The sequence below is a fragment of the Herpailurus yagouaroundi genome, unplaced genomic scaffold (assembly GCF_014898765.1).
Source record: "Herpailurus yagouaroundi ecotype Mexico unplaced genomic scaffold, PumYag 162, whole genome shotgun sequence".
NCBI lineage: Eukaryota > Metazoa > Chordata > Mammalia > Carnivora > Felidae > Herpailurus > Herpailurus yagouaroundi.
Genome location: NW_024412403.1, coordinates 8,337,236 through 8,364,957, shown reverse-complemented (window position 1 = coordinate 8,364,957; position 27,722 = coordinate 8,337,236). Strand labels below are relative to the sequence as shown.

General features: G+C 44.9%; 1 protein-coding gene across 2 annotated transcripts in view; it reads right to left on the bottom strand.

Annotated features, from left to right (window-relative positions):
- Positions 1–24,555, bottom strand: part of VPS26C (VPS26 endosomal protein sorting factor C) — a 51,178-nt gene extending 26,623 nt beyond the window's left edge. Inside the window, exon 1 of one of the 2 annotated variants that reach the window (XM_040483930.1) lies at positions 24,351–24,555. In XM_040483930.1, the coding sequence (XP_040339864.1) occupies positions 24,351–24,407 (57 nt within the window). In that variant the 5' untranslated portion in view covers positions 24,408–24,555. The remainder of the gene's footprint in view (positions 1–24,350) is intronic. The other variant, XM_040483931.1, reaches the window with a different exon arrangement.
- Between the last annotated feature and the right edge of the window lie 3,167 nt (positions 24,556–27,722).

Below are 27,722 nucleotides of genomic sequence, written 5' to 3'. Positions count from 1 at the left end.
ATAGCGTCCACCCGAGCGGAAAGAGAATCCACAATAAATTCAAACAATGTGTTTCTGAAATGACCTTCAGAAACAGCATGCGTCTGTCAAGCGGTAATATGATGGCAGAAAACTGGGGGCAACAACACAAAAAAAGGAAAGCAGCAAAATTAAAACGGGCCCACAGATCAAAGCATTAAAAACCATCTGTCCTATTTTTTTTTTTTATTAAAATTTTTTTTTCAACGTTTTTATTTATTTTTGGGACAGAGAGAGACAGAGCATGAACGGGGGAGGGGCAGAGAGAGAGGGAGACACAGAATCGGAAACAGGCTCCAGGCTCCGAGCCGTCAGCCCAGAGCCCGACGCGGGGCTCGAACTCACGGACCGCGAGATCGTGACCTGGCTGAAGTCGGACGCTTAACCGACTGCGCCACCCAGGCGCCCCAAAAACCATCTGTCCTATTGATGTTGAAACCTCTCCATCTCCTCTAGTCATCCAGTGAAAACCCTTTGACCAAGTTCTCATGGTATATGGAACTTGGGGAGCAGGGAATACTCTATGTCCCTTAAATATGCTAAGTATTTTGGTTTTGTTTCCTACTCCCCCATAAAAAGTACGTAGGCAAATTTAAATGAAAACTCCTCTGAAATAATTTAACTTTTAAATTTAATTAAAATTGGGGCGCCTAGGTGGCTCAGTCGGTTAAGCGTCCGACTTCAGCTCAGGTCACGATCTCATGGTCCATGAGTTCGAGCCCCGCGTCGGGCTCTGGGCTGATGGCTCACAGCCTGGAGCCTGCTTCCGATTCTGTCTCTCTCTCTCTCTCTGACCCTCCCCCGTTCATGCTCTGTCTCTCTCTGTCTCAAAAATAAATAAACGTTAAAAAAAATCTTATTAAATTTAATTAAAATTAATTCTACTAGTTCTTGTACAACCCATATTAAACAGAAATCTAATATTTAGAAGTTTAAATTCACTAGTATATTTTTAAAAATCTACTTGACTAGTGTATCCAAGAAATAAAATGAGCCAAAACAATTGCATGAACTTTATCACCTAATGCAACACAGTCATGCCTGGGACAGGTCTGCTCCTATCTAATCACAACATTTTCAGTTAATCTCACAGGAGCAGGGTCTGTCTGGGCTGACCACTGGTTGGCATATTATAATCAGTAGCACCTTTCCTTCCCTAATCCCTATGGCATAAGAAGGAAAAAGAAGCAAAGTACCTTGGAAGTAAGCAGAGTAAATAATTTATGACCCAAGGGACTCTTTTGTCATTCGCTGATTTAATTCAGAAAGAACACAGTAGAGAGAATACAAAATTAATATAATAGTAGATAAGTTAGGAGTTCCTATGATATACAGGTCTGTTCAATCCCTGCCAATAAAAGAAGGATATAGAATTTGTCCAAGTGTAGGGGTGCCTGGGTGGCTCAGTTGGTTAAGCATCGGGTTCCTGACTTCGGCTCAGGTCATGATCTCACGGTTAGTAGGTTTGAGCCCCCTGTCAAGCTCCATGCTGACCGCAAGGAGCCTGCTTGAGATTCTCTCCTCTCTCTCCCCCTCCCTGACCTCATCTCTCAGCCCTCCCCCTCAATCACTTCACTCCAATCCTCCCTCACTGGCCCCCCTGCTAGTCCTTTAGGTGCCTGCAAATTCCAACTTCAGGGCATTTGCACATGTCCTTCCCCCCCGCCACCCCCCAACCTGGATGTTCCTCCTGCACATACCCACGCGGCTTGTGACAAAAATCCTCTCCTTGACCAAACTCTACTCAGCTTCTCTTGAGCTCTTTTTCAACGAGGCCTCAACTTCTGGACTCCCGCGTTCACCTCTGCAATGTCTGACTGTAGCAAGAATTCTGCTAATTGCTTTAGCCACCCCCCATATCTGATCACCCTTGCTCAGGTTCCTCACCCGGGGCCCTCGGCCCAACACATGAGACCTCGTCAACCTGGCCTGCCTTCAGCAAGAGTCCCATTAGATTGGTTTAGCCAGAATCCCCACTTGGACTCAGTCCCCGTGTCTCTTCCTCCCCACCCCCACTCCTTACCTACACGGTGCTCAGAATTGAGCCTGTTGTCTCCCCTGCGCCCACCACAGAAGACCTCCTTGAAAAAGCTTGCCCGCCCATCTTTAACAAGTGTCACGGATCGCTTTTCTTCAACACTCACTCGCTCATCTCTATGAAGCCATCATGCAAATGGCCCCATTTAGTGAGGCCCTCGCAGACCGTGCCGTCCAAAACCGCCCTCTCCCCAACAGTCAGCCCCACCTCAACTCCACTCTGGGGCACATGTCACCTCCTAAAATACACACAAGTACATCAAAAGATGCTCAATGTCACTCGCCATCAGGGAGGTACAAATCAGAACCACAATGAGATACCACCTCGTGCCCATCAGAATGGCTAACATTGACAACTCAGGAAACAACAGATGTTGGAGAGGATGTGGAGAAAGGGGAACCCTCTTGCACTGCTGGTGGGACTGCAAACTGGTGCAGCCACTTTGGAAAACAGTGTGCAGGTTCCTCAAAAAATTAAAAATAGAATGACCCTATGACCCAGCAATTACACTACTAGGAATGTATCCAAAGGAGACAAAAATGCTGTTTCAAAGGGGGCACCTGCACTCCCATGTTCACAGCAGGGCTCTCAACAATAGCCAACTTATGGAAAAAGCCCAAATGTCCATCAACGGATGAATGGATAAAGAAGATGTGGTGTATATATGTATATGCACACACTTACAATGGAATACTGCTCTGAGGTCAAAAAGAATGAAATCTTCCCATTTGCAATAATGCAGATGGAACTAGAGGGTATGACGCTAAGATAAGTCAATCAGGCAGAGAAACACAAATATCGTAGGATTTCACTCATATGTGGAATTTAAGAAACACAACAGATGAACATAGGGGAAGGGAAGGAAAAATAAGATAAAAACAGAGAGGGAGGCAAATCATAAGAGACTCTTAAACACAGAGAACAAACAGGGGTTGCTAGACGGGAGGTGGGTGGGGGGTGGGCTAAAGGGAGCATGAGTTAAACGGGCGACAGGCATTAAGGAAGGCACCTGTTGGGACGAGCACAGGGTGTCGTATGTAAGCAATGAATCACTGGGTTCTACTCCTGAACCAGTACTACACTGTATGTTAACTAACTTGAATTTAAATCAAAAATCAATCAATTAATCAATAAAATACACATAAGTAATTCTCTCTTATTTATTATCTGTACTCCTGGAACATAAACTCCACAAGGGCAGAGTGATTGCAACCACAAGCCCTCGATCCATATTCATTATTCAATATTCATAAATGACCATTCACCAGGAAAAACAGTATCATCAAGCAGATGAACACTGTGAAGATGCATTTCACCATGAACTTTTTAAACTGCTTCTATAAAGGATGGGGCACAAAACAGAGCTGTAAGAGCTCAGGGAAAATGACATGATGAGGCCACAGAAAGAGATAAAGGTAGAAGAAAAACTCAGAAAAGAAGTGGAAGGAAAAAACCAAAAACACCACAGAAAAGGGGGTGAAGCTGAAAAGGGCAAAAAGTACATGCAGGGCAGAAATAAGAAAATTCAAATTAAATAAAAATTTAAGAATTAAAAAGAATCACAAAAATAATGACAAATAGGACAGACTGTGAGGAACATCCAACAGGTGCATAACGAAGTTCCCAAATGAGAAAACTGAAAGAATGGAACAGAACACACAGTCACTGATCAATTTTAAAATACTGAGAGGGAAAATGAATCAGGAATGGTCAGAAAAAGGACAAAGTACAGTAAAATTATTCTAAACCGAAAAAGAAAATCCTTTAGGAGTCAGGCAGAAAGATTAAGTCACTCACAAGAGGGGAGGAAACAGACTCTCCACAGCAAGACACAAAACGAAGGTACAGCAAAATGCCTGACACAGTGCTCAAAGAACAAAGTGATCCTAGAATTTTATACCCACTTCAACAGTCACTCCAGTAGAAAAGAGTTTTAAATGTGCAGAAACAAATAAACCCCAGGGAACAGTGTATGAAAATCCTCCTTGAGGAATTTACTACACTGCAAATTACATGCACCTGTGGGATGGCTAGAAAAACCGTGTCAAAAAAACCCCACTTGTGGGGCACTTGGTTGGCTCAGTGGAGCGTGTGACTCTTGGTCTTGGGGTTGCAGGTTTGAGCCCCACACTGGGTGCAGAGATTCCTTAAAAATAAAATCTTTAAAAAAACAAAACAAACATGTGAAGATTCAATCCATTCAACTCTAACGACGAGATACGCGATGATGACGGTAGAAGAATGCAAAATACCTGACAGTGTAGAAGTGACTTAAGTGACACTAGTTGGGGAAGGAAAGGAGAGACAATGCAGCAGGTGGCATAATGTCCACGGTTTTCCTGACTCTCACAGCTGGGACTTACAAATACTCCAATAAAGCCATGCTCTCCAGTATGGTATCCACTAGCCACGTGTAGCTATTTAAATTCAAATTTATAGGGGCGCCTGGGTGGCGCAGTCGGTTAAGCGTCCGACTTCAGCCAGGTCACGATCTCGCGGTCCATGAGTTCGAGCCCCGCGTCGGGCTCTGGGCTGATGGCTCGGAGCCTGGAGCCTGTTTCCGATTCTGTGTCTCCCTCTCTCTCTGCCCCTCCCCCGTTCGTGCTCTGTCTCTCTCTGTCCCAAAAATAAATAAACGTTGAAAAAAAAATTTTTTAAAATAAATTCAAATTTATATAGGTTAATAACAAATAAAATTTAAAGTTCAGCCCCACAGTCGTCCTAGCCACACGTTCAAGTGCTTAAAAGCCACTTTATGGCCAGTTGCTGTCATAACGTACAGGACACGCACGTCGCCGGGGAGAGGTCTATTAGACAGTGAGGATCTAAAGTTAACACATCAAACCATACAGTACAAACTTAACAAAGGTAGACGCCAGTAGAGTTAATATTTGTAAATAACTAGGACCAGTTGGTAGAAGAGAAAGGAAGAAGGAAAGAGGGGATACAGTCATCTCATCACCGTTCACAAGAGGGAATTATAAATAACGTCTAAAACATAGCAGATGTGGGGCACAATAAAAAGCTGTAAGGGTAACAACTATAACAAATAAAACTCCAAAGTATTAGAAAATCAACACAAAGCAAAGAAAATAAGAGAGGAAGAAGTTTTAAAAGGTACTTAACCATCCCTTCGAGTGACAACAAAGCAGCAGTGACAGAACTAATGCCAAACATATGTCGCGTTAATGGGCTAAATTAACGTCTATTAAAAACAGACCCACAGATTATATCTTAAAGCAAAACCAATTTTATGGTGTATGACAGAGAAGCACCTAAAAGAAGAAGAAAGGATAAGCAAAGGACTGTGAGGCAAAAGCGAAGAAATAAATCACGGGCTGTAATCTTCACATCAGACAAGGGTGAGTTCAGAGAAGGAAGGGCTGAAGCGGAAGGGCGCTGTACCAGCCAAGGCAGTGCCACTCACAGCGACGACCTGCGGCAGTGCTCACTGCAGATCAAATAACACAGCATCGAAGCGCAGTGCAAGAACCACAGGGGAAACAAGGACAAACTGAGGGAAACACGTTAGTTGTGGGAGGTGTTCATTTACCCCCTTGGCTCATGACGGATAGAAGGACAAAGAGAAGAAAGGCTGTAAAGGACCTACGTTACGTGTCAATGAGGTACGACTGACCGATACGTGTGGAACTCTACCCCCTGGAAACTGACATACACACTTAATATCCGTGGTTCCTTCACAAAAATTGACCAAGCTGGCCCATAAGTAAGTTCAACCGTTGTTTTTTTTAGGGGGGGAAAAAACCAAATGACTATCAAGAAAAAAAAAAGCACAAATTTCCAAAATGAGAGGAAGTATCAGAGATACAGAGGTTATTCAAAGAATAATAGGAGAACACATTATTCAACTGCATGTAAGTAAATCTGAAAAGTTGATAAAGTCAATTATCATTCTAGAAAGTACAATTAACCTAAACAAAGGAGCCATGAAACCGAATCAGTCACCTTAGAAAAAGTACAGAAAGGTATAAATAAACCCCTGCTCAAAGCGCCAGGCCCAGAGAAATTCATAGACCACTCCCAAAATATATGAAAAGCAGAAATTTCCAATATTAAACTACTCCCAAACAGATAAAAGGTATATGAAATATTAGCAAATATAATCCAGGAGCAACTTAAAGGAATATCACATCATAATCAAGTGGGATTTAGTCCAGGAATGAATGGATAGCTCGATTATTGAGAAAAATTATTAATACAGCGCATTAATACCTCTCTAGAGAAAAATACAGTCGTCTGCATAGATGCACAAAAGTCACTTGCTAAAATCTAATACCCGTCCTCGATAAAATTCTTAGTAACATTAGAAGGATACTTCCTTAACATGACAAAATATATCTACTTTTCCCAAAAGCCAGCCTCAGCCTTGATGGGAAATGAGATACACTGCCTTTAAATCAAGAATAAAACAAAGATGAGGGCACCTGGGCGGCTCAGTCGGTTAAGCGACCAACTTCGGCTCAGGTCATGATCTCATGGGTTCGTGAGTTCAAGCCCCACGTCAGGCTCTGTGCAGACAGCTCGGAGCTTGGAGCCTGCTTCAGATTCTGTGTCTCCCTCTCTCTCTGACCCTCCCCCGCTCATACTCTGTCTCTCTCTCTCTAAAAAATTTAAAAAATTTAAAAAAAGAATAAAACAAAGATGAACACTGTCACCACTATTATTGTACTACAATTACTAGTTAACATAATGAAACTAGACAAATAGTATGAAAATTGCAAAGTAGAAAGTAAAATGGTCATTATCTGCAGATAATATGATTGCATGCCTAAAAGAACCCAAGAGAATTCACTGAAAATTATCAACATGAAGAAAATTTCAGGAAGACAGTTGGGTAGAAAATTAATGCAGAGAAATTAATAAGGCATCCTGTATAAAACAACTACCAATGAGAAGACATGGCTGGAAGTAAAGACTTTATTTCCAAAAGCAACAAAAAGTTAAAATATTATATGGGAAGCTTTTTTTTAAAATTTTTTTTTCTTTCAATGTTTTTTATTTATTTTTGGGACAGAGAGAGACAGAGCACAAACGGGGGAGGGGCAGAGAGAGAGGGAGACACAGAATCGGAAACAGGCTCCAGGCTCCGAGCCATCAGTCCAGAGCCTGACGCGGGGCTCGAACTCACGGACCGCGAGATCGTGACCTGGCTGAAGTCGGACGCTTAACCGACTGCGCCACCCAGGCGCCCCTAAGCTTTTTTTTTTTTTTAATGTTTATTTATTTTTGAGAGAGTCAGAGACAGAGAGTGAGTGGGGGAAGGGCAAAGAGGGCGAGACACAGAACTCGAACTCATGAACTGGGAGATAATGACCTGGGCCGAAGTCAGATGCTTAATTGAGCCGTCCAGTTGGGCCACCCAGGTGCCCCCAAAAGTTAAAACGTTATAAATTAACTTAACAGGAAATGTCCAAAACACAGATAAGACAAAAACTTAAAACAGCTGAGGGCACAAAATAAATGAAAAGCCATACCATACTTATGAACACCAAGTTTTAAAACCCTAAGTGTGTCTACTTTCCCAAAGTTAAGTCTATAAAGGCAACAGAATCCTAAAGAAAATAATTCTCTTTTGGGGGGGTTTGGTGGGGTGAGACAGACCAGAGAAGCTGATTCAAAAATTCTTTTTTTTTTTTTAAAGCTTATTTATTTAGTTTGAGAGAGAGAGAGAGAGAGAGAGAGAGAGAGAGAGAGAGAATGTGCATGCAAGTGGGAGTGAGGCAGAGAGAGGGAGAGAGAATCCCAAGCAGGCTACATGCCAAAGGCACAGAGCCTGACACAGGACTCCATCCCATGAACCATGATCATGACCTGAGCCAAAACCAAGAGTCAGAAGCCCAACCAACTGAGCCACCCAGGTGCTGCTGATTTGAAGATTCTTATGGAATAGTCAATAAATGTTGAAAAGAAGGAGACTAGCCCCATGAGATGTCACATCGCCACAATTATTCACAACGTGAGGTGCAGGGCATGTACAGGCTGAAAGGTCAACAGAAGGAAATAGACGAGTCCAGAAATAGACACAGATAGTAGGGGAATTTAACAGATAATAAAGGTAAGCGTTTTAAATCCAGAGGAAAAGATGGAAAACTCACTAAATGATACTGGAAAACTGGCCTCAGACCTGGAAAAAAAATTAAGCTGGAGCCATACTGTAAACCTTTGTTCACAGAAAAGTTCACAACACATCAAAGACTTAAATGTAAAAACAGAAACAACCAAAATGTTGGAAGAAACCATCCAGGATGACTTTTATCATATCAAAGTGGGGAAGGCCTTTCTAAGAATGACTCAAAATTCTGAATAAATATGACTACAGATACAACCTAAAGTTTGTTTCATAAAAGTGATTATGAGCAAATCATTTACATAAATGATAAACCTGGGAAATAATGCAACTCCATGTAAAAGGCAAGGGGCTGATGATTTCTCTAATACTTTAAGAACTCCTAAAAAATAAATGGAAAAGATAAACAACTTAACAGAAAAATTAAAATATGGGCAAACAATGGGACACCTGGGTGGCCCAGTCGGTTAAGTGTCTGACTTTGGGTCAGATCAGGATCTCGCAGTTTGTGGGTTCAAACCCTGCATCGGGCTCTGGAGCCTGCTTCAGATTCTATGTCTCCCTCTCTCTCTGCCCCTCCCCCACTCGCACTCTGTCTCTCATTCTCTCTCTCAAAAATAAACAAACATCAAAAAATATTTTAAATATGGGCAAATGATAGGAACAAAGAGTTCACAGAAAAAGAAGGCTATCTATTCCACACCCATGAAAATACGCTCAATCTCAACAGTAATAGGAGAAATAATAAAACTATCCTAAGTGCCATTTTCCACCATTTTCCATCAGATTACTAAAGATCAAAATATTTTATTGTGTTGTGTTAAGGGAGGCAGCAATGGGTACTCTCAGATGTTGGGGTGGGTGGAGTCTGGAGTACCATGACCTCATAAGGAACATCTGGCAATACCAAAGACATTTCACTAACACCCGGGCTGGCAATTCCTAGCTAGGAATTTTCCTGAAATATACCAGCACAGGTGAAATGACTCAGGAACACGGTTACTCACTACAACACTGTTTGTAATAACAAGAGGCTGTGAACAACCTAAATTCCAACAATAGGAAAATGGTGGTTTTCCCCTTAACAATACCTTGGAAATCGTTCACATTAGTATATACATGGTTATTATTTTTTTTTAAGGATGCATATTGCACCATTGTGAAAAAAAAAAGGGGGGGGAGAGAAAGGCCATATGTATGATTTACTTATACATGCATAGAATCTCTTTGGTAGGAATCACAAGAAATAGATAGCTTTTGGTTGCCCCATGGAGAGGACCTTGATGGATGGTGAGGGGTAGATGCGTCCATCCTGGAACTCATGAATTTTCAACCATGTGAATTGATTAACTATTAACGTAATAAATCAATTTTAAAGTAAGATCAATCCTAGAATGGGTGGCCTCTGCACGTAAATGTACAAAGACTCTAAGTTCTTTAAATTCTGATAACCTGCTCGCCTTGGGAAAAGATCTGAAGACTGTATGCTAGAAAGTCACAGCTGGATTATCTCTTGCTTTGGACTTGAACACAACTGCCAGAGAGGCAAAGGCCTCTTACTTGATGCCTCAGCCATTCTCTCTCCAGTATCTTTCCGTTCTGATGGTCCCAGAGGAGCCGGCACTGTTCCCAAGAGACCTCTGTGTATCCAAACAAGTCCCTCCTTCCTAATGCTGCAGCACTACTCAGAACCACCCTGGGATTCTCACACCACATTTGGTCTAGAGATCTTGCACATCGATAATGGGCTGTCCTTTCATTTACCAACGAGAGAATCAAATGCACAGCAAAATCGTAAGGTAAATCGGCGAGCCAGGTGGGAAAACGCAAGTTAGACAATTAATCGTGAAGACAATTGCTGAAACACTACTCTTTCTTAGTAGCACTCAAAGACCCACTCTGTTGGGAAAACAGAAATCAGAAACATTAGGGAGATTTCAATTTGTGAGGTACCCCCATTTCCACTATTCTGTATCACAACTGTTTTCCACCTTGTCTGAAAAGCAGAAGAATCACCAGATAGGTCACCACATAGTCAGTAATGGCCAGTATCATGTGGTGTTTACTGTAGTTCTAGAAAGGAGAATTTAAGAGACTGTATCGTCTCCGATCTGTCATTAAAACCTATAATGCTACTTAACCCCATTTATAGGTGAAATGAAAGATTATGTCCACACAAAAATCTGTACGCAAATGTTTCTAGTAGCTTTATTCCAATCACCCAAATGTCCTTCAACAGGTGGATGGCTGAACAAACAGTGGTACATCTATACCTGGGAAGACACCTCAGCAATAAAAAGGAACAAACTATTGATACAACAATTTGAATGAATCTCAAAGGCATTATGCTACACGATAAGGCCAGATTCAAAAGGCTACATATCGTGTAATCAAAATTAGGCCACTTACAAGATATTCTGGAACAGGGCAACCATAGGGGACTGAAACGGACCAGAGTTTGCCAGTGGCTGGGGTGGGGGTGGGGTGAGGGGGGAGAAGAGGTTGACTACAGAGGACACAGGGAGTTTCAGGGAGTGACAGAACTGTTCCAGGTCTTTTTTTTTTTTTTTTTTTTTTTTTTGAGAGAGAGAAAGAGAGCACATGCATGTAACCCAGGAGAGAGGCAGAGAGAGAGAGGGAGAGAGAATCCCAAGCAGGCTTCACATGGTCAGCACAGAGCCTGATGTGGGGCTTGATCCCACGAACCATGAGATCATGACCTGAGCTGAAATCAAGAGTTGGACACTCAACCAACTGAGCCACCCAGGTGTCCTTGCTCCAGATCTTGACTGTGGTGGCGGTTACCGTCTCAAAAGAACTCTTCGCTGAAGAGTGATCTATTGTATGTGATAACCTCAATTAAGAAACCCACAGAGATCATTAAGTAGAGACGGAAATATAGCCATACTACTTTCTCTCGTTTTTTTTTTTTTAATATATGAAATTTATTGTCAAATCGGTTTCCATACAACACCCAGTGGTCATCCCAAAAGATGCCCTCTTCAATACATGCTACTTTCTCGACAACAGAGTCACAGTCTGAAAGTGATTAGTATTTAAAGATTTTTTTTAATATTTATTTATTGAGAGAGAACATGAGCAGGGGAGGGGCAGAGAGAGAAGGAGAGAGAGAATCCCAAGCAGACCCTGCAGTGTCAGCACAGAGCCGAATGCAGGGCTCGAACTCACAAACCACGAGACCATGACCTGAGCCAAAATCAAGAGTCAGACGCTTAACCAGCTGAGCCACCAAGGCACCCCTGAAAGTGATTTATATTTAAGTAAAAATCGATGAAAATCAATCGGTTCACTGACAACAGAACGGTAACAAAATACTAAGATACTAACTTGTTTGGCTTACATTCACATACGTATTGCCAAAATAGCAGAAATAATATCATTATGTATTGAACAAACATTTTTGGTATGCCTTCTAGGAGTCAGACACTGTTCCAGGTACCAGGGACAGGGCAGGGGACAAAAGAGACAAAGTCCCTCTCTCAAGGCTTGCATTTTAGTACCGCATTCTGATGCTGTACCGCTACGGTGAAAGACAGCAGGTTTCTTCCGTACTTCTAGGTATAGACGCACAGGTGTAGATACTAAGTAAAATGCGCTGACAAACTCATGGCAGTTGTCCGAGGGAGACATCTCTGAAATTTCCAGTTCCCAAACTTTCTTGAGTCTGGAAAAGAAACCTGAGCCACTGAGTAAAAGTTCTGGAAGGGGCAAAATAAGATTGCCGACACTAGTCACAAAAAGTGAAACCTTCTCGAGTCTTCAGGACCGGAGTGTCACCTTAGAATCCCGGCGAGCTGTGTGGTTTCAGGGGTTGGATACTACGTATTAGCAAAGTGATGACTTAATAGAGATGACTGGGTTTCAGATTTCAAGAACAGTACAACTCACGGAAACTTGGGAACACTGACATTTGTCTGCAACTACTGGCATAAGGGAACATAAAGACTCCAGACTACAAACCAAGAGCTTCAGAGAGCTCCCGTCACAGAAGGCTGGGAGCTGGCCTGATGATACGCCAAAGTAATGACCGAGGAATACAGCGAGCTGGCCAAAGAAAACGCTTTGAACAGCCAGCCCGCTTACATAATGAACTCCAACAAGCCACCAAACTGAATCCCAGGCAGAGGGAACTGTCATAGGAATGAGAACAGTACATCAACAACGTACACATCAACAGTGTATCATCAACAGTGTAGCATGAGTCCAAGGCAGAGCCCGGGCCCGGGAGCAGAGGGCGAGAGGTGAGGGGAGCAGGGCCCACAGGCGGGAGCGGGGCCAGAGAGCCCAGGGCCGACCGATCGCGCTTCCCAACGCAGCAGCAGCCTCTGCTCCAGGCGGCCCAGTGGCTCCCGGGCACCCTGCCCAAAGAGACTGTCTGCCACAGCGGGAGGCTGCGAGTGTCACATGCTAATTCTCGGGCGCTTACGGGGCAGTGAAGGAGGGGGACAGGGAATGTTACTTCTCATCTGATACTCCTTCCTCTTCCTTACATTTTCTTAGCGAGGGAAAACATAGATTTTTTTAAATTTACAAAATAGAACTTTTTTTGAAAGATCTGAAACGCATGGCCAAATTACCACCAGATCTTTTTTCAATAAAAAAAAAAAAAGTGGCTTTTTTTTTCCTGATTATTATTGAAGGGAGGAATTTCTGTCCTTCTATCCCTTACTTTTCCACTGATGGGACTTCTGTTCCTTTCCTAAAGATGATGACTCGGGTTTTAGAGTAATGGTCTTAAACGATCTTTTCTGAGAAGCAGAGGAAGGGCCGATTTTTGGCTGACATCGTGCCAGGTGTGTGACAGAAAACCACAAGCATAGAGAAGCACGTCAGCATAAAGGGCGGGGTGCTGGGGATGAACGGAGCCCAGCCATCATTAGAAAGCCTGTGTGCCAATGTCACACACCGTGAGAACCTGCCCGACAGCCAGGAGGACAGCTGGTGGGAGCCCACGGTTTCTCAGAGGCAAGCCCTTTCAGAGCATCAGCATCCGGGGTCAGGAGAGCATGACCAGGTTCAGGTTCCCAGCAAGAATCAAAGGCTCTACTGACAATCTCACACCGCTCTTCCCACGGCAAGCTTAATCACCCACCGGTAAGGAGAACAATGGTGAAGGTGGCCAGGCCCCACCGGCTTCTGCTGGGACTACTGGCCCAAGAACCCCAGGTGAGCGGGTTGTCAAGGAGGAAACTGGCAGAAGACTCACCAGCAAGGGTGGGTCTGGAATCTCGTGTAGAGTAGGAGGCTACCTCTTTTAATTATTATTATTCTTTAAATACTCCAGTGAATGAAAGCAAAATGCTTTAAGCCTGGTTGCACCCACTGCATTATATGTGAAAGTTAATAGAGCTTTCAAGTTCTGGCATAAGACAAAATAAAATGGGATGATACAAAACTTCAACTTTGTTGGCTGTGGCCAGTCATTACATCATACAACCAGTACTTTTCAAGCTGCGAAACGCTGAGCCCCAGGCCTATGCAGACGCCTCAGCAGCCACTTTGGGATCTGAGGATGAGTCAGGGAAGCCAGGGGAAACCTCCTCAAAGGGAAAAGCTCTGATTTTATATGCTTATAAAACATATACTTACAAAAATTAGTATGTTAGAGTTCTATATAAGATTTCATTTAACATAAGAGGTTCAAGGCTTAAATTTGGGTGGGGGGGGAATCTTCATTCTAAACGATATTGTTCATTTTCTTGAGCTGTTTACAAGGAAACACTCCCTTTAGTTTTTGGGGATGAAAGGGGATATATATCTTCCATCACCTCAAGAAAGGCACCGTTGCTCTGAGCCTGAATTTTCTTCTACCTACGAATAAGAAAGTAGATTTTGTTCTCTTCAATAAGGACAACAGAAGACCAACGCAGTCTTTTTAAGAGCTGCTCACCATAAAACTGTCCGGAAAGTGTTGCGTGCAGGTAGGGGACACTAATTGAAACTGAAAGGAATTCTTCACTTCACAAAAGTCTCTTACAAAAATTGGATCTTTACCTGTCTGTGGAAAGCATCTGGAAGGACCCAGAACCCCACAGCCGGAGAGGAACAATGCCCAACACACCAGAGCCCAGCACCCTGGATCTCCTGCCACACGTGGGAATCACAGTGGCTCACAAACAGGCACCGCGTGACCTACGTCTCCTTCAACCATCCATCTAGACAGGGCCAAGTTCATTTCTGAGCTTCAGAACAGTCCTTTTCTTGCTGGCATGAGACCCTCAGTTGCTAATTTGTTAATAATGCTCTTCGGAAACTTCCAAGGCTTTGTGCGCTCAAGGGGAGGGGAAACAGGTCAGCCCACCCAGCCAGTGGCTCACAAGGGACTGTTTTCTGAATGAAAGAGCTGAAGCCCAGAAAACTAACAGGGGGTGGGGGTGAGGCCATTGATTTGTCTACTAAAAGAATTGCATTTTTGTGTAACAGCTACTTGATTTAGGGGGGAAAAAAAACCCAAATGAGATGAAGAGATATTCAGAGCTGCGGGGATACAAACTCCCGCGGTGTGGCTGAAATGAAAGTGGGAAGCAAACGGAAAACAGACTTCAACTCACAGCTTTTCTAGAACATGCCTGTGCTCGGAGGGCAGAGGACAAGCAGGCTGGGCAGAGGTCCAAGAAGAGTGATGGAAGTAGGAGGACAGCCAGGGCCAGGGAGTCGGTCCAGCTCAAAGCTGAGGTGGTGAGCGGCCCATGGTTCACAGGTGCAAGAGGACCGAGAGCGGGGAGTTAAGGGAGACATAGCAGGGACCGTCCATCCGTAGGGTTAGCTGAACCTGAAGTCTGGAGAAGAGCCCAGCAGGGCTCTGCTGACTCGGGTTGGGGCAGTAGTGGGACGGAGTCAAGAGGGGGGACGAGACGGGGAGAGAGGTGGCATCTCTGCCCATGCTACTGGCTCTCCAGCTGGGGGACCATCACCGCAGGAAGCAGGCAAGGCAAAGATGCAGGTCTGAGCCCACGGGGAGGGTGCGGCTGGTTCCACCAGCAAATCCAAGATGATGCAAGGCCAGGAGGTCCGAACTGGGGACCAGCATCCAGAGGAAGGCAGAGGAAACCCAACCACCCTGCTGGAGTCAGGGCGGCCTGGCCCTACGTGCTGACACTCGTCCGGCTGCTGCCGAGTCTAGAAACCGGCACACCCAGAGCGGTCAAGCAGGCTTTCCTAATGCTCAGGTCAGTACAAAACCCGCTGTCACAAACACCAACTAGAGAACTACATGAATCATTTTACTGCACCCAGTTTTCAAACAGGCTTGGATAATTCTTAAAATGCCTCTTATGCATTACATAAGGGTTAGGTTACGATTCAGGAGACAGGCCTTTGGAGGAGCATTCGATTATTCTAGAGGAGACCCACTCAACGTTTAGACGACAGAGATTCCTAAAAGGTTCAGACCTCCCCCACATGTCTTAGGATTACTCACCCCTCCTGGCTCAAAGATCTACATGTTTGTACCCTAAGTACCTGCATCAGCATTCACCAGAACTGATCATTCGTGCATCAAGAATCATGCAGTACAAAGTACAACAGTAAGGGGCTCTTTCTCCATTCCATTCCAGTCCTGCAATTTTTCCTCAGAATAACGAACTGTTACATACAGGATTTTCCCTCTTTAATTTTGTAACAAGAAAGTACATGCAAGCCGAGTGAGACAAGATGGAAACCTAGCGGTTCTCACGCTACAGTAATCAGCGCACTGGGCACAAATCCCTCGTCACTGTGACCTGGCTATGCCGGAGAGCAAAGCTCTTATTTATGTTTTGCACAAGCACGTTATTTAACAGCATCACTTTCACGAGTACATGTGCCGGGATTTTAGAACATAAAACATTCTGAATTTATAAAAACAAATGAACCGTATTTACGTTACCAAAAGATTTACTGCAAGTTTCTTTCAACCAATAAGCTTCCCCGGTGCACTGAAAACAATAATTTACGGTGCAACGGAGTCAAACTTTTTGATCAAGAACACATCTACTGCACCGTGTGAGGAGTATACAGGGAGACCAACACTCCACTCAGCTTTCAGTGCCCAAAACTGCCAGGCTCCCTATCGGGGCTGCTAGGTCACTGGCCCTCCTTCCTCCAAGTCCACGGTGAAGAGACATCTGACAATATGAGAAGCATCTGATACAACACTTACTTGTACACCACTTGGAAAGTGCACTAACACAGCGATTCCGTGTGAACAGACACTATCGAAAAACCTCGCGATACCAACACTTACCATTTGAGCCCCTACTAAGGGTCAGAGCCTACAGTAAATGTCTTAAAACATTATGTCATTTAATTTTGCAATAACACTTTTGAGTAGGTATCAGCTTCCCCCTCCAGCTGAGAAAAATTAAGGCCTTAAAAATTAAGACAAGGCATACAGAAGCCCGATTTCAAATATTTCCTCTTATCAGTGTAGGTCACTGAATTCTGAGCCTCAGTCTTCTCAGGCATAAAATGGGGGCATTCTTCAGTGTTGGTGGGGATTAAAGTCGGAAAGGGCCATATTAGTATATGTTATTATAAAGCAATTTTAGTTAAGTGCTCTCATGGGATATCAGAATGTTCACTGGAAATATGGAATTAGGGAATTCTTTTTAAGTCATATTACTGATTATCTTGTATCAGATATACATGGGGCTTGGGAAACACTAGTCAAATTTCTGAACTCAATGAGAAGGATTCTCAGAGTGGAACGGCAATGCTGCTTTAAGCTCTGAGGAAGGTCTACTCACTCTGCGCTATGTAAATTGTGATGAAGGCACAGATCAAATTTTGGACCACTTTCTATTATTTTCTGTTTCTGAATTGCAGAGAAGAGAATCACGTTGATAGGAATTTGGAAGTCTCCACTCCCATATTTATTTGAATCATTCTTTTAAGAATGATCGTCATAGGGGTGCCTGGGTGGCTCAGTTGGTTGATCGTCTGACTCGTAAACTCGGCTCAGGTCACGATCTCACGTTCGTGAGATTGAGCCCTGCATTGGGCTCTGTACTGACAGTGTGGCGCCTACTTGGGATTCTCTCTCTCCTTCTCTCTCTGCCCTCTCCCCCGGCTCACGCTCACATGCATGCTCTCTCTCAAAATAAATAAGTAAACATTAAAAAAAACCATAAGAACGATAGTCCTAAAGCAGATACAAATAATGGAGAGTGTTCGCACATAGCTCTGGGGCTATGCCAAAATAACAATCTTACCAACATCTGTCTAGAATTTATGCCTAGAGTATTATTTGTAATTACAAAGGAAAATCTATAGTATACCTATGAAACCATAGCTTTCCATTTCTGATCGATGCATTTAGAAAACTATTAGCTTTATGAATTTAGTTTAAAGGCTTCAACTATCATTTAATAAAGTCTTAGAGTGCCTATGAGTAGGCAGGTACTGACGGCCCTAGGTATATAAATGTCAACAAAACAGTATTGTAGTCAGGCAGATTCAAAGAACAAGTTAACTGCAACAAGTTTAACTGGTGCAATGATACAGGTACCTATAAAAGGTGTTGCTAATGCATTACAGGTTACTACTGAGTTACAGAAAACATGGCATGATACTAAGTCTTTTCCTGACCACCGGACCAACACCTCTGCTCCACCATGATCTCACATTCCAGTTCAAGGTACTCTTCTCATAAGGCATTTTCTAAAATTCAAATTTGCAATTTAAGGACTATTCTAAGTCGGGGCGCCTGGGTGGCTCAGTCGGTTGAGCATCCGACTTCGGCTCAGGTCATGATCTGGCAGTTCGTGAGTTCAAGCCCCGTGTCAGGCTCTGTGCTGACAGCTTTGAGCCTGGAGCCTGTTTCCAATTCTGTGTCTCCCCCTCTCTCTGCCCCTCCCCTGCTCGTGCTCTGTCCCTCTCTGTCCCTTAAAAAATAAAAAATACAATGTTAAAAAAAAAAAAAGAATTATTCTAAGTCTATGAGTGAGAATTGTTTTTACAACAGAATTGAAAACACACACTTCTAAACAATTCATCTGTCAGAGGAAAAACCATGGTGGAAATTGGAAGATATTGTAGTAACATCTTATTATGAAGTATGAGATGCCACAAATCACACCTCACACGACACGGTGGTAGAGTGATTTGGCGGTCTTGCCATGTCTGCAGAGTGTGAGGCTGCTGTGCCACGCAGTCTTGGTGGGGTCCTTTGGAGCCGTGTCTTAGGGCGGCGCGTAGGCAGAGCAGACTTGTGGCTGCAACTAAAGCAGTCCTTAGAGGGAAATGTCTGCATTTTTAAAAGGAGGCTCTAATTTGATATGCTAAACAGTCAAGTTAGGAACATAAAAGACAACAACGGGAAAAAGGCAGAATAAATTCAAGAAAAAGAGAGGAAATATTTGGAAAGATGATAAAGTGAAATCCCCTTTAAAAACTGCTGTCGGGGCACCTGGGTGGCTCAGTCGGTGGACCGTCCAACTCTTAGTTTTGGTTCAGGTCATGGTACCAGGGTGGTGGGATCGAGCCCTGTGTGGGGCTCTGTGCTGAGTGTGGAGCTTGCTTAAGATTCTCTCCCTCTCTCTCTCTCTCTTTTCTCACTCTCTCCCTCTCCCCTGCTCGTGCACTCTCTCTAAAAAAAAAAAAAAAAATTACTGCCAAATGGGATTATAGAAGTCACTGGAAAAGCCTACAAAAAAAGTCCAAAACGTTTTTACTGGACTCAGACTGCTTTGCAAATGTCTGCGGGTTCTTGTTCACTTTGCCGCACTGTCTATTCCTCCTGGTGGGAATGAACAGGCCCGGTGGGGAGGGAGACCCCAGACCAGTGCTTAAATTTCAAAGCTAGGTGCAAACATCACCGCCAGTGAGTTCCAGAGGGCCCTACTACTGCCCGCCTGAAATGCGGATGCCCAACTTTGTGCTCATCTGCCACAGACGCTCCTATCTCACCTTTCGTTTATATAGTTACCCATCTCTCTCTCTGACCGCCAAGCCTCATGAGACCAAAGACACGGGGTGAATAAATTTGTTTAGATTAAGTAACAACTAAAAAAGGAGGAGATTGATGGGGATGTGGTGATATGAACAGGTATCCAAGACAAAGAGACACTGTTAAGCAGAAAGAACAAGTTGTGTGTGCGTGTGTGTGTGTGTGTGTGTGTCTGTGTGTGAGTGCATGCACATGTACACCTATTACTCATAGGCAATGCCTGGACTAGTACATGAACTGCTAGGGGATACCTCCAGGGTACAGAAAAGCAGGGGGAGAGGAGGAAGAACTTGCTTTTCACTCAGCAGCCTTCTATAAAATGTTAAGTGGGCAACATGGCATGAATTACATTTTTATTTTTTAAATGATTCAACTGTGACTTTTTAAAGTCTATCATTTTGTCAATAATAGGAAAAAACTTTTTTTTTTTTCTAGGAAAAAACCCGACTGCCAATTTTAAACCCAAGGTAACTCAGGTTCTCTGGTATCCGCAGAATCAAAGCCATTTTCAAATGCTTTTATGATAAGTAAAATACTGAAAAGCACAGTAACAGAATCAGTACATTCTTCTGAGTAGAAGTCATAGTTTTTGTTTTTTAAATTTTTTTAACAAACCAGTGGTTTCCATGGTTTAAGGGTAGGGGAGAGGTTCTGATTTATTTTTTTTTATGTTTTATTTTAAGTTTATCTATTTATTTTGAGAAAGAGAGAGAGTGCACGTGCACATGGGGGAGGGGCAGAGAGGGAGAGAGATCCCAAGTAGGCTCCACACGATCAGCACAGAGCCCGAAGCAGGGCTCAAACCCACCAACTGTGAGATCACGACCTGAGCCAAAATCAAGAGTCAGATGCTTAACAGACTGAGCCACCAAGGCGCCCCTATTTTTTTATTTTAAAGTTTATTTACTTATTTTAAGAGAGAGAGAGAAGGAGGAAAAGAGCTAAAAGGGGGGCAGGCAGAGAGGGAGAGAGAGTCCCAAACTCGATCTAACAAAGAGCTGAAATCAAGAGTCAGATGCTTAACCAACTGAGCTACCCAGGCGCCCCAGAAGTCATAGTTTTTTAAATGGAAATATTATAATACTATTTATAGCACTCTTAGGAAATTAATAACAACTATTTCTACATTATAAATTCAACCATGTTGCACAAAAACAGTCACTCTTAGGGAGGCGGGATAGTAAGATTGTTGGATGGACGAAGCTAGCTGGCCTGAGCTGGAATCCAGGCTGTCACGAGTAGGGTAACCTTGGGCAAGTTTCTCAACCTGCTTAGGCCTCAGTTTCCTCATCAGTAAAACGGAGTGATACGGCCTAACAAACCTATACCAGTGCTTACCAAGTACGTCTGAGTGGAACAGAAGACCGCTTTATGTGGTTACACAGGCAAACATGTTTTGCATGAATGACAATCACTTACGACCTAAGGATCGGGCTAATGTAGGTGGTAGCCACGTCAAACAATGACAGTTACAGGTACTGTGCTCTGGTGACCCACTGAGGAGTCAAATCTTGAGTAACGGAATCTTTACCAACGCTGTTGAGATGTGCAGGGAAAATCGAAAACTTGTATGTGATTAGTTCCCCTTGCGGCCAGTGAGAGTGGGAAAAAGAGGCCACCCCTCACACAACCAGGACCCAAACTATGCTTGAAACACGCACTGTCCACAGGCCCTGAGAGCATCAAGCAACTGGCCAGCAAGGGTCCTGCCGGCTGGAGCCTAGGAAGCCGCCATCGCAGTGTTGGCCTACTCCACCTATCCTGAATCACAGATCACAGAGTCTGACATCTGAGTCACAGGCACATATGTCCAGATACATACTTTTGTTGGTTGATTAGACTGCCCAGTGTAGTAACATTTTTTCTTCCTTTGGCTTCTAAAAACATAGACAGCAACCATCTGTTTAGAAGTTACCTCGATTTTTCTCTTCTACTCACCATGTACGGTCTCCCAATGCAAGATTAAGAAACACTGCCGTAGGGGAGCACCCGAGTGGCTCAGTCGGTTAAGTGTCCGACTTTGGCTCGGGGCGTCATCCCACGGTTCGTGGGTTTGAGCCCTGTGTCATCTGTGCTGATCGTGTGGAGCCTGCTTGGGATTCTCTCTCTTTCTCTGCCCTCCCCCACATGCTCATGCACGTTCACACTCTCAAAACAAATAAAAGTGAAAAAACCTGTTAATTAAGTTAAAACAAATGCTAATTAAATTAAAATGTTAATTAATGGGGCACCTGGGTGGCTCAGTCGGTTGAGCAGCCGACTTCGGCTCAGGTCATGATCTCACGGTCTGTGAGTTCGAGTCCCATGTCGGGCTCTGTGCTGACAACTCAGAGCCTGGAGCCTGTTTCGGATTCTGTGTCTCCCTCTCTCTGACCCTCCCCCATTCATGCTCTGTCTCTCTCTGTCTCAAAAATAAATAAATGTTAAAAAAAAATTTTTTTTAAATAAATAAATAAAATGTTAATTAAATTAAAACCGCCATAAGCCAGCAACTACAGGTTCTATTCCCCATTAACGGCACTAAGGGATGTGCACTAGTAGCTGTGCAAAGCTGACACCACCTTCGACTCCGCCACCCACGAGGCCTGGTCCTACATGTGGAAGACTTCCAGCTGGGGCAACTTCACCACTTCATTTCTTGCAGCTTTTCTAGATGCACCTTCGATTACTCGTGCCATTATTTAAAAGCCACAGAAAACATCTCAGCTGGCCCAACATCTCTGAATAGAATGTACTGACTTTTTAATGAAATGAAAATGATTGAGGCAAAATGTATATAGTCTCCTACCACTGCCTGCCCCCAATTCTTATTCTGAATTTCCAAGCCACAGAAAAGTTCCAAGAATACAAAATAGTAGGGAAACTGGAACACTCACACACAGTAGAGCAGTCCCAGTGCTTTGGAAAACAGTTTGGTGGGTCTTCAAAACGTTAAACATAAAATTACTGTATCACCCAGCAATTCCACACCTCCGTGTATATGCAAGAGAAATGAAAACGTATGTTCACACAAAAACTTGTACAGGAATGTTCATAGTAGCATTCTTCATAAAAGCCAAAGTGAAAACAACCTAAATGTCCATCAACAGATGAATGGGTAAATAAAACATGGTCTATCCATGCAATGGAATATTAGTCCGCCATAAAAAGGACAAGGAACTGATTGACATACGCTACATGTATGAACGCTGAAAACATGCTAAGTGAATTAAGCCAGTCATGAAAGGCTACATGTTGTTTGATTCATTTATATGAAGTTTCCACAATAGGCAAATCCATGGAGACAGAAAGCAGATCTGTGATTGCCAGGGGCTGAGATGTAGAGGGGATGAGGAGTATCGGCTAATGGGTGGAGGGTTTCTTTTTGGGTGGATCAAAATGTTGTAAAATTACATGGCGGTGCTTATTCACCCAACCCCGTGAATATGTTACAACCACCGAATTCTACACCTTAAATGGGTAAGTTTTACGGTATTTGAATTACATCTCAATAAAATTGTTATTAAAAAATTACAAGGGGTGCCTGGGTGGCTCAGTCGGTTGAGCATCTGACTTCAGCTCAGGTCATGATCTCGCAGTCCGTGAGTTCAAGCCCCGCGTCGGGCTCTGTGCTGACTGCTCAGAGCCTGGAGCCTGTTTCAGATTCTGTGTCTCCCTCTCTCTCTGACCCTCCCCTGTTCATGCTCTGTCTCTGTGTCAAAAATAAATAAATGTTAAAAAAAAAGATTAAAAAAAAAAAGAATACAAGGTAGACTCGATCAGAGTCCTCCATTATTAACACTTTGCCCCACTTGCTCTCTCTCTTCTCCTCACATCCACACACACACAATATGTGGGTGGACTATTTAAAATCTAGTTATTTCCACACTTTACTCCTAAAGACTTCAGTATGTGGAGCATTCTCCTACATAGCCAAAATACAAATATCCCAGTCGGGAAATTTAACACCCATACAAAATTATTTTTCGTACAGTCTATATCCAAATTTATTTATCAGGAATTGCACACTGTATTTAGTTGTCGTATCTTTGTAGGCTCTTTTAATCTAGAAAAATTGCTTTTCATGACATTCACATTTTTTAAGAATCCAGGCCAATTATTTCAGAGTGTTCTTCAATTTGGAAATGCCTGATTGTTTCCTTACGAACTGATCTAAGTTGAACCCTTTTGGTAGGAGTATCACATCGAAGGGCTTTTGCTTTTCAGTGCCATCAGGCCAGACCCTTTATTATCATGCCAGAACTAAACCTCAGTGTCACTAGTGGTGGCAGTGAGGTGATGCTCACTGTTGGTTGTCGTTGGAGTCCTGATAACCTGATTCCTCCATTATAAAGGTAGCTTTTTCCCTTTGACATTAACAATCTGGGGGGGGGACCATTTGAGTCTGTGTAAATATCAGGTTTCCCCAGCTGTGTTGCACTCAAAAGGTTTAGCCTCTGTTCATGATCTTTGCTTGGTCTTCGATCCTTTTTGAGACTGCTCTGCATTAATGTGACCAACTGCTACTCGCAAGTTTATTCCACAGTGCAAGCCAGCTGGGATTTTAACACCGGCTGCACATTACAATCAATGGTATCTCTGGGAGTGGGACCCTGGGTATCATACTTTAAAATTCCCAAGGTGATTGATTCTACTGCAGAGTAGGGTTGAGCTACAAGAACCTTGCATCACCCTCGTTTTGCAAATAAGGCAACTGAGGACTGAGGAGATTAAGTGGAGAATGGCAGGCACAAAACTTGTCAGTGCCATAATTAAGATTTTTATTTTTTTGTACTTGCATTTTAATATGCTATTCCTTCTGTAGATCATTCAAACAATAAAACCGGAGAAATGAGTCACTTCTGTACGGTGTTAGAGCTGACCGGGGCCCGAAGTGCGTATTTCTGCTTTCAAAGCGAATTCTGCCTTTCGTTCAGTAAGACCCCTGCAGTCACAGCGGGAGCGAAGGAACGGGGCAGGTGGTCACCGAGCTCCTCGGCCCTCACTGGACAGCTCAAGCTCCGGAACCAAGGCCGAGCCGGATGTTCACGAGGCCAGACGGTAAACGCTGCAGCCCAGGCGCCGGCCCCTCCGGCCCGCAAGCCCCGCCGACGCGATGACGACTCCGGCCGGGGTGCCCTCCTTAGGGCTGCGGGCCGCGCGCGGAACACACCTGGCGTGGACGCACCTGGAGGGGCGCTCTGCCCCGCCCAGGCACACCCAGAAGTGCGCGGGGCCCCGCAGACGACGGGACCTGCAGGCCCGCCCACCCTACTTACCCCGGCGTGATAAACCTTGTTCGCTCTCTTAATCTTAATATCCAGGCAGGTCCCCATTTCGAGTACTCCGCGGCGGGCAGCACTTCCTGCCGCGCGTGACCCGAGCGGAAGGCGAGTCGCCCCGCCCCTCCGACCCGGGCCCGCCCCTTTTCCCTTGCCGCTAGCTGTCTTTTCTGGAGACGTCGCGCCTTTCTCGGGATCGACTCCCCCGCCTTCCTTTTTCCGGTGCAGGGGCGGGCCTTAGCGCGGGCCGAGGGGCTGTCACTCTTCACCCCGCCCCTGCTGGGCGTGAGGGGCGGGACCAGGCCGGCCCCACCCTTTCCGTAAGGACTGTCCTAACACCGGAAATACCCTCCAAAACGGCTCTCTCCCGGCGTGCCCCGCGGTGGGGGGGTGGTGCCGAGGTCGCGTAGCGCGGGCCCTGCCTTTGCGGGGTAAGTGAAGCTCCCGTCAGGCTGTGCGGCCCAGGGGCGCTGCGCTACGTTGGCCTTAAGGTGGTGATAACTGAGGACTGAGTTCCCTCCCTAGTCTCCTGCCTCTCGCCGTCTCTAGTCCTACTCCACTCTCTCCCGAGGGTTCTGAAGACTGGCGTCTTCGCCTTTGCGGCACTGCCTCCCCTGCCCGCGGCCCCGCGCTCCCGGCCCGCAAGGCGCCGATTGGCAGGCGGCCCGCCTGGCCCGCCCCTGCCTCTGGGCCGGGGGCCAAGGTCTCGGGGAGCACCAGGTGACCTCGCCCCGCTCTGAGTCCCCGGAGGCCGGCTGGGCGGGGCCGCGGGGGCTTGTGGGTACTCCCCCGGCGCGCGCCCTGGAACCGGGGGCTGAATATTCATGTCGGTGCGCAGGATGCGGGGAGGCGCGGCCCGCAGGCCCTGAGTGCCGGCAGCGCGCGCTGATGGGAACCTCGGAGCCGAAGCGGACCTGCTCAGTCTCTTTTTCATTCCCGGACGGAGCCGACTGAAGCAGGCACAAGACATATTGGTTTTGGGGGGAGTGGCCTCCAGGCAGGGCAGCAATAAAGTGGTAGGAAACGTTTTGCCGTGACGAATAAAATTCCTCGTAGATGTTTTAAACGAGGGCTTTGCCAATAAGCAGGCAGGTAACATTTCGTTATTTTGGTAATGCGGTGAAGAAGTGCTTTTTGTTCTTAAATTCTTTAGTTCTGATGTTTGTTTTTCAATGTGCATTAGTTACAGGATGACGTTAGAAATCTTCCGTAAAACGATTTCGTGAATTAGTGTGACCGGTGCCTCCCTCTTGAGAATTTAAGGCATTTTTTAGGACGACACTGATGGTGCTATAGCTACAATTGCTTTTGAAGGGTGATACAAGGTGGTATTTCCCAATATTCAGGTCTCCGGTTTCAGCTCCTCTCTGCCCTCAGGGCTTCAGTCTCTCGGTCTTGGATGTCTTCCTGCAACTCAGACTCAGCAATTCTAAAACAATTCATTAGGGACTTGATAATCACAGACTAGTCTATTTGCAATTCAAGAAATGAATCCCTCTCCACTAGACTCACCCAGCATTTCCAACTGGTAAATCTCAATCTCAGTAGACAATGCAGGGAAACAGGAAAAGAAACCTCTTACAGGGATCCACATCCTAGACTTGTCTGCTTCTGCAAACCTGCTTTCTACTTAACTTTACAACCAAACATTTCTTATCCCCTGAGGTCAGCTAGGCCATGTTGTTATTCCTCTTTGTAAATTGTACACAATTTGTGTGGAATGCTGGTGCGGAGCAAAGAGCTCTGGTTCCAGCAGTTGTCAGTGTAATCAGTTTTGGGGCCCTCTCTGTGTGGTGGCTTCTAAACATGAAACGGTCCATTTTTCTCCAGTCACTGTTGTTTTGAATCTTTTCTCCATCCCTCAGCTACACCTTAGGGCATACTCCTGTCTGGTCAGTTTCAGTTCCTCAAAATCAGACCACGTCAAAGTGCCAATCTCAGGACATGAGTGGGATCCCAGATCCTTAGTTGGGAGTGGGAAGGTACGAGTCATGCTTCTGGCTCAGACACTTTTTCAGGGTCCTCTTCAAGGCCTGGATGCTTCTGTGTTGAGGCAAGCATCTTTTAACTGGCCACTGCCAAAGTTCTCTCTTAATTGATTCCTGCTTGTCTTGACAACTGGTCCTTGTTCAAAACTCCTTTCGTGGGGCACGTATGAGAAGGTCTGGTGGGCCTTCTCCCTCCCATGCATTTCCATGGAAGATCTGTCTCCAGCTCAATATTTTCTTATCACGCCCCAGCACCCAGTAGTACACCCAGCCTCTTTGTGACGGTTCAGCAAGGCGGCTCAAGACCATTTATCTCCCACGGAGTCCGCGTGACCCATGAGAAATACACATCCTTGCCACACAAAAGGGCTGGACTGGAACCTGCCCCAAGGCCTCTCCTCTCCACCCTGCTGTCTCTCTTCAATCTTCTTGCTCCCTCCTAAAATTCAGACAGGAATAAATCAAGAATGTAGGCCAGACAGGTTTGCAAGGAGTCCATGAAAAACCAGCCTCTCCTTGCAGTAGTCCCCACCAATACCAAGGGGAGATTACCTTGCAGCCTCCCCCTCTACGTCACCTCCCACCAGAAACGCTGAACTCTCTGCAAGGCCAACTGCCTCCTTTTATTCCTTCCTCTCCCTCCCCATGTCGACTGAGATGGAGAGGATTGGGGAAGTACTTGGTGGAAGCAGGACTTGACTGCAGCTCTTTATTAAGCTCTGGGGAAAATACCTGCCTCCAAGTGTAGGCATCTTTTGTTGGAAGATGGGGCACTATGCTTGTCTCAGCTGTGAGCGTATTGCCCATTCTGGGACTGTAGGAGACGGACCACTAAACATCTTTTAGTGGAGGCTGTGCTGCTCTGTTCAGACCTTTTAGGACTGAGGAACGTGTTTCTGAGCTGCTGGGAGTATTGCTCTCAAAAGTTGTCAGCTAAACTCACTCTTTAAAGCTTGCCCTTAGCTGAGGAAAACTGCATTGCCCAAAGTCATGGTCATTTGGGTGGGGGAGGGAATTTGGGGGGGACAGCCCACCTGTAATGAGTAGTCAATTTAGAACGTAAAGACTTCTTCCCTTCACCCCAGTTTGGAACGACTCTGAAGGACAAGTCAGCTCCCAAGATCCCTATATTAGTTATCTATTGCGTGATAAATTACCTCCAACAATTAGCAGTTTAACACAACAAACATTTTTGAACTCGTAGTGTCTGTGAGTCAGGAACTCAGGAGCTGGGTAGGAACTTCACTGGGTAGTTTTGGCTCAAGGTGTCAGGGGGTTGCAGCCAAGTCAACAGTCCTCTGAAGGCTGGACTGGACTGGAAGATACACTTCCAAGATGGCGCCCTTACATGGCTATGGGCTGAAGGCCTCAGTTCCTCACC